The sequence below is a fragment of the Desmodus rotundus genome, chromosome 6 (genome assembly GCF_022682495.2).
Source record: "Desmodus rotundus isolate HL8 chromosome 6, HLdesRot8A.1, whole genome shotgun sequence".
Classification (NCBI taxonomy): domain Eukaryota; kingdom Metazoa; phylum Chordata; class Mammalia; order Chiroptera; family Phyllostomidae; genus Desmodus; species Desmodus rotundus.
The window spans coordinates 65,009,998-65,023,061 of NC_071392.1; the positions used below are offsets into that span (position 1 = coordinate 65,009,998).

The 13,064-nt window shown below is 39.0% G+C and overlaps 1 protein-coding gene across 8 annotated transcripts in view; it reads left to right on the plus strand.

Annotated features, from left to right (window-relative positions):
- The window catches only part of CFTR (CF transmembrane conductance regulator), a 209,671-nt gene that overhangs the window by 169,696 nt on the left and 26,911 nt on the right, over positions 1 to 13,064 (plus strand). For all 8 annotated transcript variants that reach the window (XM_053926745.1, XM_053926748.2, XM_045191452.3 and 5 more), the window contains one exon: positions 9,182 to 9,337. In XM_053926745.1, the coding sequence (XP_053782720.1) occupies positions 9,182 to 9,337 (156 nt within the window). The remainder of the gene's footprint in view (positions 1 to 9,181; positions 9,338 to 13,064) is intronic.

Sequence of the window (13,064 nt, forward strand, 5' to 3'; positions counted from 1 at the left end):
TCCTCTTGTTGGATAAATCCCTTTAGTATTATGTAGTGATAATACCTTTTCTCTCTCAATGACCTTTGTTTTGAAGTCTATCTGTCTGTTATAAATATTGCTTCTCCAGCTTTTTTTCCATTTCCATTTGTATGGAATATATTTTTTTCTTTTCTTCACTTTCACTCTATATCTTTTGTTCTGAATATGGTCTCTTGTAGACAGCATATGTATGGGTTATGTCTTCTTATTCATTCAGCTACCCTATTACTTTTGATTGAAGCATTTAAGCCATTTACATTTTAGGTTATTATTGATAGGTACTTATTTATTGCCATTTTATTCATAGTATCCATGTTCCTCTCTCTGTCTCTCTCTTCTTTTTCTTAAAACATGTCTTTTAAACATTTCTTGTAATACTGGTTTAGTGAAATGAACTCCGTTAGACTTTTTTTTCCCTTTGGTCTGAGATGTTCTTATTTTGCCTTCAATTTTAAATTACTGCGTTGCTGAATAAGTGGCCTTGGTTGCAGGTCCTTGCTCTTCACCACTTTAAATATTTTATGCCAGTCCTTTTGGTCTGAAATGTTTCTGTTGAGAAATCAGCTGACAGCCTACGGGAACTCCTTTGTAGGTAACTAACTCTCTGTTGCTGCCTTTATGATTCTCTTTTTGTCTTCAACCTTTGCCATTTTAATTGTTATGTGTCAACTATCATGGTGTGGGTCTCTTTGGGTTCATCTTGATTGGGACTCTGTGCATCCTGAACTTGTGTGCCTTTTTCTTTCACCATATTAAGGAAGTTTTGAGCCATTATTTCTTCAAACAGGATCTCTATTTCTTGCTCATTCTCTTCTCTTTCTGGTACCCCTATGATGTGAATGTTGTTATGCTTGATGTTGTCCCAGAGAACCCTTAGACTTTCCAATTTTTTTAAAAATGCTCTTTTCTTTTGGACACTCTGTTTGGGTGCTTACTGTTATCTTGTTCTGTAAGTCACTGATTCAGTCCTCTGCTGGCTGTTGATTCTTTTTAATGTATTCTTCATTTCATATATTGTTCATTTCTGACTGGTTTCTTTTTATGGCTTCTGTGTCCTTTTTAATTCTTACCATCTTTTCATTTAAATTCTCTCTGAGGTCACACGTTCTTCCCCTAAGGTCCTTGAGTATCCTCATAATCACTGTTTTCAATTCTGCATCTGGTACCTTGGTTACTTCCATTTCATTTCATTCTTTTTTGGGGGATTTCTCTTTTTTTCATTTTGGGCATTTTTTATCTCCTCATTTTGTCTCTGTGTGTTAGCTAGATATGTTACGTTTCCCAAATCTGTTATGATGGTTTTATGATGTAGGTGTCTTGTTGGGGTCAGTGGCACAATCTTCCAGATCACCTAAGCTCAGTGCTCCAGGAAAGTTGCTTGTGGGTTATGTGTACTCTCCTGTTGTAGTTGTGTCTTGAATGTTTTTGGTCCTTTTGTGGGTGGAATTAACCCTTCAGGCTGGCCAACTATAAAGATAGACCTCAATTATTGTGCAGGGACTGCCCCACTCCCCCATGGTCAAGTTGTTCTCAGCAGTGTATGGTGCCTGCTGCAATCCCCCTTTGGGTGTGCTGCTTATGTGGCTAATTGGGTCAAGCTCTGTTGTGGTCTGAATCCCATCCCTGGTTGTGTTTGTTCTGGGTTCACTTGGGTGGGATTCAAGTACACAGTGATGTCAGACATTAGTAACTTGCCTTGGGCTACTTGTCTAGAGCTACTACACTGTTCACTGTTTGTGGCTGTGTCTACTGGGCCTGTGTGTGCATGGGAGAGGCCAACCTGTGTATGGGATCGGCTTCTTCCACCTTAGAAGTGGGTGTAAATCTAAAAAATATCTAAGGCTTTCTGAGGTTCACTTATACCTCTCAGCTATACCACTTTCCACAGAGGTTGCCTAATCTTCCTCCAGAGTTTTCCAAAGAAAGACTGTAGAGTGGGCCCAGGCTGACTACAATGCACAGGCCCTTCCATAGGTTATCAGCCAATATGGTGGAGGCTACTGGGGTTGGGAGGATAGGGCTAGTGGTTTTCTACTTGGGTTGCATACCATCAGGCACTCAGTGAGGGTAAAGTGGTCCCTACTCCAGAGCCAAACCACTGAGTCTCTGCCAGAGTCTCCAACTCTAGCTCCCACAGGAGGAGCCCACTTCAGGTTTAGGTTTAGGTTGAGTGCAGCCAGCTGTTTCCTCTGCAAGCCCAACTGGCAGAGCCACCAGGGCTCAGGAGGACATATCAAAAAGTCTCACATTGAGGGTGGTGCCAGCTCAGCCCTCAGGGATGGGTCCAAGCACTTCATCCCTGACCTAGACAATAGCCTCCTAGGGAGACTCACTCCAAATGTCCCAGCTCTGAGCAGCACATTCTTTCCCCTCCAAGAACTGAGTTCAGCCTGGCAGGGCCACAAGGACTTGGGAGGGGCAATTCAAATAGTGTCCTGTTGTGGGTGTTATTGGCATGCCTGTACAGTAGGGGCAGGCAGCTTCCGCTTTACAGGATAGCACAGACTGAGCTTGCAGGAAAGATAGGAACTCCCTCACTCCGCCCCTGTGATGTAGCCACACAACCCAGCATCTGCCTGTCTGATTCTCAGACAAAAGTTTCCCTGGGAAATGCTCTGAAAGTCCCAGTTCTGCAAAGCAGTATGGTCTCCCTGTGCTACTGAGCTCAGCAGGGTGGAGTTATACAGTGGCAGGGTAGGCCCAGTGATTCAATGGGTAGGGGAGGGCATGCTGGCTGTGCCTTGGAGGTGGGGAAGAATGTTCTCCTTTCCAAAGCTCCAGAAAAAGAGCACCCTCAAAGGTGCCTGTGGGGTGCATCCAGCAGGTCCCCCTTTAAGACACAGCAGATTCGTGTTGCCAGTAGCTGGAGGACCAGGCAGTACACTCCCCAGGCTGGTGGTGTGACAATAGGAGTGCTCAATGATGGGAAGGTGGTGCCTGAGTCTCTAGCAATTTCTTTTCTCTCCCAGGTGGACTGAACCCCTACTGATTTTCTCCACCAGATGCTATTTGGGTTCCTATTCCTGTCTTTCTTGCCCTGGGTTTGGAATCCCTGCATGGGATTGAGACACCTTGCTACCAGGGAGAGTTACCCCTCCAGCTTCTCAGTCACCACATGTGTTTCTGGGGACCAGCTCTTTCCACATCTTGCTCCCTTCTTCCCACTCTCTATGCGGCTTCTTCTGTAAATCATTGGTTATAATTATATTTCAGTTCAGCTAGCCTACAGTTGGTTATTCAGATTGATTGCTCTATAATTTAGATGCAAATTTGGTTTTGTGCCAGGAGCAGGAGAGTGTGTCCATCACCTAATCTGCTGACATCTTCGAATCTAAATTTTTTTTAATGGATGAGAAATGTAGCAAATATTGTATCACTTTTTCTTTAAAAAACCTTTTTCTTTTCAATCTCAAATAGTATTTTTTTGCTAAATTTTAATGTCCAGACAACCCTTCTTCCAATTAAAATAGCTCTTCCTTTTTTTCTTTTATTTTTCCTCTCAAAATTTGGGCTGAGATTTTAATTTGGAGGTAGGTCTTTCATGATAAACTTGGACTTATCAAAATGCCTCAGAGGGTACATTGTATATATCACAGTGCCAGACAGTCCTCTGATGACATAAATATTTAATAGTACTTCAGGATCTATTCTTTTGGGTAAGCTGACCTGGCTTATCCATTTGTAGTCTCTTCAAAATACTGAGATGCCAGAAACAATGGAAAACATGAAGGGTTCAGATCACAGCAGCATAAGCACTTAAATACATATTTAAGTTGTTAAACATGTACAGCATTCTGTTTTCATAAAAATTGGTGTGAAGTAGTAGCTGAATCATTCAGTAACTTATATACTGAGTTTATGAGGACCATATCCTAGAGAACTTACTATATTTAGGATCATTTTTAATAGATATGTCAGCATATACAAGGTTCAGTTGTTATCATTTTGAGAATCTAAATTAAATTTGATTTGGCATCTTGATTTCTGGAGACCAACAGGAGGTAAAAAATAATTACAAGTGGTTTCTATCTGTCACAGTATTAAAATGGTGACCCAGTTACTCTGAAAAGAAGGTAGTGAGACTATTCTATTCATGGTACGGTGCAACTACAACTAGCACCAAACCTAACACTGTTTAACTTCCCACATACCAGTTTGATTTATCTTCATCCAAGATTCTCAGAGAGCAGGTGCACTGAAAGTATTGGAAAACACTGACTTGAAATTAGGATAGAGATTAAAAACTTATTTGTGGGAAGTACTCTGGCTTATTCAACAGGTTACTGAGAAGCCTGGCAAAACAAATCAAAACAAAACAAAACAAAAGGAAAAGAATTAGTAAGTGCCAATTATATAAATAACTAGAAGATTTTGTTAGGTATTAACCAGTAAGATTCATTGGTGTTGAACAAAAAATGTGTCAAACATACTGCAACACCAGCAGTTCAATAATATGAGGAAACCAGAAAAATAGCTAAAAATTTTAAAGCTAAACAAAAGATTGACAAATTGCCTCTGAATCTAGTCTCATCCCAACATAAAAACTGAGTGATCCAAAAATCAGTATTTGCTTTTTAAGGAAAGGGAACATGTCATTTATCCTAGTCATTAAAACTCTGACCAATGATAAACGGGCCTGCACCTCAAGGCACTTTTTTTCAAAAATTCTTGATATGACTTTAAAGAAAATCATTTCTTCCTATTGAACTTTCCTTCTCTTCCCTCCATACTGCACCTGCACAAGGTATATTTAGATTGCTTATATAAAACTTTATTGTTGCATTTGAATAATCATGACATATGGTAAATGTGTTTATACAACATGGGCTGATTCAGAGATGGAAATGTGCCTATGAAATTTCCCAATATTTTTAAATTAAAAATTGACCTAGAAATTAACTAAATTAAATCCATTTGTTGTTAGATCAAGTAAATAAGTCTATTCATTTATCTGCCTTCCTCCCTCCTTCTCTACCCCCTTCCTTCCACCCTTCCTTCTGTATATCCATGTATCCATCCATCCATCCATCCATCCATCCATCCATCCATCCATCTATCCATCCTTCCATCTTACTGTCCCTCTGTCAATCCAAACAAGTATTTATTGACCACTTTATGCTCTCACTTTATGTGCAACAGCCATTGTTCCAGGTGCTGAGCATTAAAGGGAAAGAAAGTATACTGCTGTGCCCCTGAAGAATTTATATTTTGGGGGTTAACACAAGCAATAGTCAAGAAAAAATTTAAAAATAATTACCGATTGTGATTATCAGTATGAAGAACCTCAGAAGGGTGTTGTGTATAACATTTGGTTTATCTGATTTTCTCAGTTGTCTCATAGAACATACATTTTTTAACTTTAAATTTGTTATTTTTAGATTACAGCTAACATACAATATTATATAAACTTTACTTGTACAACCAATGGTTAGACATTATATAACTTACTAAGTGATCATCCTGATAAATCTAGTACACATGTGATAGCATAACATAGTTATTACAATATTATTGACTCTGCTTCCTGTGTTGTACTTCACATCCCTGTGACTACACTATACCTGCCAATTTGTACTTCTTAATCCCTTCTCCTTTTTCATCTATCCACCAACACACCTCCCCTCTGGCATCCATCAAAATGGAGAACATGCATTTTTAAATGCCTCTTTATAGAGCTCTTATGAAAGGACAGTTGTGTCATTATTGTTTACCAGTTTATCCCAAAAACCTAGTTTATTACCAGGTTCCTAATATGTAATCAATAAGTTATTTTTTATCAAAGATGGTTGTATGCCCTAAAGCAGCTGTCCCCAACTTTTTGGCATCAGGGACCAATTTTGTGTGAGGCAGTTTTTCCATGGACCAGGGTTGGGGGGATGGTTCCTGTATGATTCAAATGCATTACATTCAAGCTCAACTCCTGCTATGTGGCCCAGTTCCAGAGGCTTGGACAGGTAACAGTCCATGGCTTGGAGGTTGGGCCCCTGCTCCAAAGCATGTATTGTGTTTATGAACTGATTCTGATTTACAAAATGTTACTGGTCTGTGACAAGTATAGAAATTTAGAATATGCATTTAGAAATTCATTTTTTTGATATATTTATTGGTTATGCTATTACAGTTGTCCCATTTCCACCCCTTCACACAACTCCATCCTGCCCACCTCCTCCCTCCCACATTCCCCCCCTATAGTTCATGTCCATAGGTCATACTCATAAGTTCTTTGGCTTCTACATTTCCTACACTATTCTTACCCTCCCCCTGTCTATTTTCCACCCATCATTTATGCTATTTATTCTCTGTAACTTTCCCCCCTCTCTCCCCCTCCCAATCCCCTATTGATAACCCTCCATGTGATCTCCATTTCTGTGGTTCTGTTTCTGTTCTAGTTGTTTGCTTGGTTTTCTTTAGTTTTGGTTTTAGGTGTGGTTGTTAATAACTGTGAGTTTGCTGTCATTTTCACTGTTCATATTTTTTATCTTCTTTTTCTTAGATAAGTCCCTTTAACATTTCATATAATAATGGCTTGGTGATGATGAACTCCTTTAACTTGACCTTATCTGAGAAGCACTTTATCTTCCCTTTCATTCTAAATGATAGCTTTGCTGGATACAGTAATCTTGGATGTAGGCCCTTGCCTTTCATGACTTGGAATACTTCTTGCCAGTCCCATCTTGCCTGTAAGGTCTCTTTGGAGAAATCAGCTGACAGTCTTATGGGAACCCCTTTGTAGGTAACTGTGTCCTTTTCTCTTGCTGCTTCTAAGATTCTCTCCTTCTGCTTAATCTTGGGTAATTATGATGTGCCTTGGTCTGTTCTTCCTTGGGTCCAGCTTCTTTGGGACTCTCTGAGCTTCCTGGACTTCCTGGAAGTCTATTTCCTTTGGCAGACTGGGGAAGTTCTCCTTCATTATTTGTTCCAATAAGTTTTCAATTTTTTGTTCTTCCTCTTCTCCTTCTGGCACCCCTATAATTCGGATGTTGGAACGTTTCAAGATGTCCTGGAGGTTCCTAAGCCTCTACTCATTTTTCTGAATTCTTGTTTCTTCATTCTTTTCTGGTTGGTTGTTTCTTTCTTCCTTCTGGTCCACACCATTGATTTGAGTCCCAGTTTCCTTCGCATCACTATTGGTTCCCTGTACATTTTCCTTTGTTTCTCTTGGCATAGCCTTCATTTTTTCATCTAGTTTTCAAACAAATTCAACCAATTCTGTGAGCATCTTGATAACCAGTGTTTTGAACTGTGCATCCGATAGGTTGGCTATCTCTTCCTCGCTTAGTTGTATTTTTTCTGGAGCTTTGAAGTGTTCTGTCATTTGGGCCATTTTTTTTTTTTTTTTTTTTTTTTTTTGTCTTGGCACGTCTGATACTTAAAGGGGAAGAGCCTTAGGTGTTCACCAGGGCGGGGTAATGCTGGTAGCTGCGCTGTTATGGTGTATGTGGGGAAGGGGCCAAGAGGGAGCAATGGCGCCTGCTCCACTCTCCATCAGATTTTAGTTACTCCCTCTGCTACCCACCATCAAATTGGGCCCCTCTGGTGCTGGTTCCCGAGTGGGTGGGCCTGTGCACACTCTAGGCCTCTGTGGATCTCTCCAACAACCTCTCCTGTGAGGCTGGGAGTCTCTCCTGCTGCTGCCCCAACCCCCACGGGCGTTTTCAATCAGAGGTTTGAGGCTTTATTTTCCCGCGCTGGAGCCCTGAGTTGTGCAGTCTGCTTTGATCCCCGGTTTATCTGTGCGTGAATGTGGGGCCGCAGGGTGCTACCTGCCGCTCTGCCTGCCCCGTTCTCTGCCACTCTGAGTCCGGCCCTCTCGGTTTATCTGTGCGAGAATGTGGGGCCACAGGGTCTGCTAGTGGTCAGACTGCCTGCCCCGTTCGTCCCACACTCCTCCAGTCTAGGTCCCACCAGGGCAACGGGAGTCCTCTTTGTCCCAGTGCCCATCTCCGCCCCTCCTAACGGTCTGGATGTATGTTTCTTTTTTATCTACTTGGTGTCAGACTTCCTTGCTGTTCAATTTTCTGTCAGTTCTGGTTGTGCGAGGAGGCGCAGTGTGTCTACCTACGCCACCATCTTGGTTCTCTCTAGAAATTCATTTTTATTTTCTGTTTCTTAAAGTACTGATTTGCAGTGGATTAGAAAGTAAAACAAAACAAAATGTAACTGTCCTTTACCACAGATAATTTGAAAATCACTACAAGACCATTTGCTCAGGTCTACTATAAAAATGGCTAAATAATTTAAAAAACAGGAATAATGTAATGGGAAGAAAATGAACATTTATTCAGTGTCTCTAAATGTTGGGCACTTTATTCATTAAATAATTGCAGGAATCTTCAATCTCACTCAAAGCACCTTCATCTAACTGCTGTATCTGAGCCGACCTCAGAACAGAGTTTGCCTCTAAGTCTCCTGCAGCGCCTGTTCTTGCCTCGCTATACATGGCATTCTCACTTCCATACTATGCTCTAATAGTCTTTAGGTGATAAGAATAGTTTTTTTTATTTTCTTTAATATGTTTTTGCTTCCCAATATGTCTTTCTTTCCTTGTCAGTCAGGATGGATATGGATATAAGAACTTGATTTGACAACTCTCCAATTGCTTATCTGTGAGGAGTAATAGGCCTGACCTGTCTTCTCTGGGAATGCATAGCTAACTGAACTTCGTCTTGTTTATTGTCAGGCCTGAACCTGATGCTTGCTTATTTATAAAGGACAGTATCTAAGTATTAGGAATATTTCAGATTAATTAATTTTCAAGTTCATATTTATGTTTGTAACTAGAACAAGCTATAGGTCTCTGCTTTTGACTTGAACCCACCTTTAGAAATGATGCACGTTAAGACACTGTATCTTTGTTTTTCCTTGATACAAAAGGGTCATTTTCAACCTTTTTGTTATTACTTAAGGTCAGTGATAAATGAAGCCAGCATCAGGATCTAGTTTCTTAGGGCCAGTTTCTGTATTCTGTTCCTGATCAAAATTGGTCAGAACTGGGAGCACACAAAAAGGTTTGAATAAACAAGTGAAAATCTTGCCCTGGTGATAATTAAAAATTAAACAGTTCAAGTGGGTTTTTTTAAATTGAACTATAATACCAGATTACATTTACGGTAAGGTGTCTGTATGTCACAGGAGTAATGCCATCACTTTCATATTCTAGGTGGGCCTCTTGGGAAGAACTGGGTCAGGGAAGAGTACTTTGTTATCAGCTCTTTTGAGACTGCTGAATACCGAAGGAGAAATCCAAATAGATGGTGTGTCTTGGAATTCAGTGACTTTGCAACAGTGGAGGAAAGCCTTTGGAGTTATACCACAGGTAAGCTGGAAAGACTTCACTAGGGGAAAAAAAAGCAACTAAATACAATTTTACCATAATATGATGCTTGCACATTTTCCTGAAATATATATTCATTACATATTTCTGTCCATTTTGTGGAATGGAATCTTTTCATTAGGAGAAAAACTATCTCTAAAAGTTTAGAACTCTCTGACATCCTGTTATTGAAATAGTAATAGTTTTGATAGCCTGTCCCAGAAGACGCAATCTATAGTGAGAACATGGGGCTTTTGTTTTCATCAGCTTATTTTTTCCTGCTTCAGTGGTTTGAGTTCCAAATTAGCAATCAAAGCAGGTTAAGAAATGCTTTGCAAGATATAAAAGATGCTTTTGAAATAACAAACACTTGGAAGCATGAGGTAGTGGAATAGGAAATTTAAAGTGTAATGATTGTTTTTTTTTTCTTTATACAAGAATGAATCATGTCAGATTAATCTGTAGCTATTTTTTAAATGCCAGTCCTTGATTTGTGTCACAGAGTATCTCTAGCCTCAGGGGCTTAATATCATTTTGTGTTGTTATGCAAGAGGGCTGCTTATATGTGAGAAAAATAGCCACAGTTCCATTTTCAAATGATCCAAATGGAAACCAATTAATGTCTTTAATGTGAGAAAATCTGAAAGGCGTGAACTATATATCTGCTAGTATTTGCTCTCATTTCTGGATGTAGTGACTGTTTTAATAATCATTTTGTCCTCTTTGTTTTAAAGGGCACTAAATCCATTCCACTACCATGGTACTTACAGTTTTCTACTTTTAACACAAAAGTAAAATGCTAAGAGCATCTCCCAGTAGATTGACTATAAATCTAGCCTAAGAAAAAGCTTTATTTTTTGATAGATCACTTTTGTGAACCTTCGCTCCTTTCAACTAATGAGGCACTAAATATTGTGACTGCCAAATTGATGCTTTTAATTCATTTGTCTAGACTTTGCTGTGTTGCCAGACACTTAATCCTGGTTGAACTTTGAAAAATAATATTGTTTATTCAAAAAGAAAAAAAGGATTGTCAGATAGTTTAAAGATAAACTGTGGGACTACTGGTATCCCAAGGTGATATCATTAGGCAAAATGACAATGTTGAAGAACACAGAATAGAATCTGGTTGTCTCAGAAGAGTTACTGTTCAGTTGACTCTAAGTTTTCTGATCCCATTTTTTAACTACAATTATGAAGCTTTTGTTTCCTTGTTGTTATTCACAAAAACCTGCCCATTAGAATAAGCAAAGTTCTAAATAAATAATTTTTATTTCACTTGGAATCCTTTAGTTTATCTGCCATGTGATACAGAAGTTTTTGTTTTATCATGTGTTCTATTTAGGAACCCAAATACACAAGATCTAGAGGAAAACCGAGTGGGCCACAGTTATGAAAATTCTTTATCTTGCCTTTCTGCCAAAATGAATCTTCTAAACTTCACTTTATTTCATTTTCCCTCTTCTATGCTTCAAGCATTTTATAAAGTAAACAAGAAATACTTTGAGATATGCCTTTAAAAATGTGTGATCATGGTAACGGAAATGCTTCTCATTGTACATGTTTGTGACCCAGATTTCTGGGACTGTCCCCAAGAGCCACAAGAATACCTATAGACAGAATGCACTATGTCTTCTACAGTGACATCTTGAGACCATTCAGTGAATATCCAAGAAAAAGAGGAAGAAGGCAAACTCTTTATACCTTTTTAACATCCAAATGAAGAAATGTTTTTACTAAAAATTCAGATTATGTAATTTTTATCCTTTCCAGAGTTTGACCTTAAAGAAGAAAAAAAAGAAGGAAAAGGGAATTAAAAACTCTATGAGAACTTCATTTTTTGCTTTTCTTTTTCTTCCTTTCATTTTTCTGACCTGCAAGAGCTTAGTTCCCCCCAAGATCACTGGCATTGAGACATCAGAGATCTCTGGGTCAATTAAACGCTTGTTTTCAGACACAGGAAACAGGAATTTTGAACAAGAAACTTTCCCTCTCCGTCAGTGATCCTGAGACACCAGGCATGGAATCACAAGATGTTAGTTTTGGCAGGTTCTTGCAGTATTGTTTTGTTTTGTTCTCTGTACTTCCCTCCTATAGCTAGAATGTAATCTTGGAGGATGCACCAGCCCGGGAAACAGGTTATTATGTACATTTCAAGGTGGAGTCTTCCTCAATTTGTTCTAATTTACCTGTGAGCTCTGAGGGCCTAAAAAGGAGACAGTGAGGCCTAGAATAAGAACCCCATTGGCTTAGGCAATTTGAATACTGAGACTTAAAATTGTTTATTAGCCTTGAAATTTTTTAAGCACTTAATTCATAAAAAACAGAAAAATAATTTTTAAATGTATTTTCAAATCTTCAATTACAAGTGTGAAAGACTACAAAGCTATTCTGAGGCAATGGCTGGGCCTATTCTTGCAAAGAGAGACTTTCTGATATGAAACTAATCCATGGCCACATATGACTTTGACCACAAATTTGGAATGTCTTTTGCTGTAAAAGATACTAGAAAAGGCCAAAACATGTATCTGTAGATGTGAACAATGAAGTTGGGAGCACAACAGTTCTCATTCAGTTTAACAATAATTCACACTTTAATGGTTAGTTATTAAACTCCTTCTGTGTGCTTAAATAAGAACTGTAGATCCAATAGTTATGTTAGTGGTATTGAGCTTGCTATCCAACCTATGAGCTTCCAGTGAGAGGTTTAAAATTACATTCATTGCCATAATTCAGGGATCAAAGGAAGAAACAAAAATGATAAATTAAACATATGTAAATAAGTGTAGTCATGGGTCAAGGCACTGGCTAGTCAGGGAAGTGCTGTGAGCAACTATGAGGGAATCCAGCTCCACCATGTCACTGTAGCCTTCCTTTCTTTTCTACTCCCACTGCTATGTTTTTATTCTTCACCTTTTTCTTTGCATCTCTCCATTTTATGTTGCACACAAATTAAACTTTTTGAAGCAACATTTCAATTTTGTGATTTACCTTTTGGGAACTCCTTTTTCCACTAAATAGATCCAGATTCTTCCATTTGTGGTTGGGTCCCTCATAGTCAGGTCCCAACCCAACCTTTCTAGAAAGATCCACCACTCTTCTCACCTGGGCACTTTTATGATTCAGTCCAGCTGGACTTACTGTGCTGTGAAAGATACCTTACTTTTCTCTCTCATTTTCTCTGTACATGCACTTTCTCTGTCTGAGACAATATTCCTTCAGCACAGTCACTTTGCCATCACAAGTGTTAAACTCTGCCAGGTGATCTTTTCTGACTCACTTTCTTGCCCCCATTAACCCTGACACTAACCCCAACATTCCACTCCCACACCCCAGTCCCTGATGGGATCTGTAACTGCTTATAAATCTCTCCTGGAACTTCTCTATGTCTTGTCTTAGGATTATCTGTATATTTCTTTAATTTTCACTCAGTAAGTACTCTGCAGACATTTTATTTAAAGAAGCAGGATTTAAACACAAAATCACTACCAATCAGGGGACACTGGTAAAAATGCTAAATAAAACAGATTTTTTTTACCTTACTAATTTTTCTATCTCTTAATATAGCATATAACAATACCTTTCATGGTAGGAATTCAATATACATTGTTTTGTGCTGAGTCACTAAATGCTTATCTCTTTTACAAGAAACTATGGTTCTGCTAGTATCCAGATTTTACTAGCTCTGTAATCTTAGGCAAGTTATTTAATTTCTCTGAGCCTTAGTTTC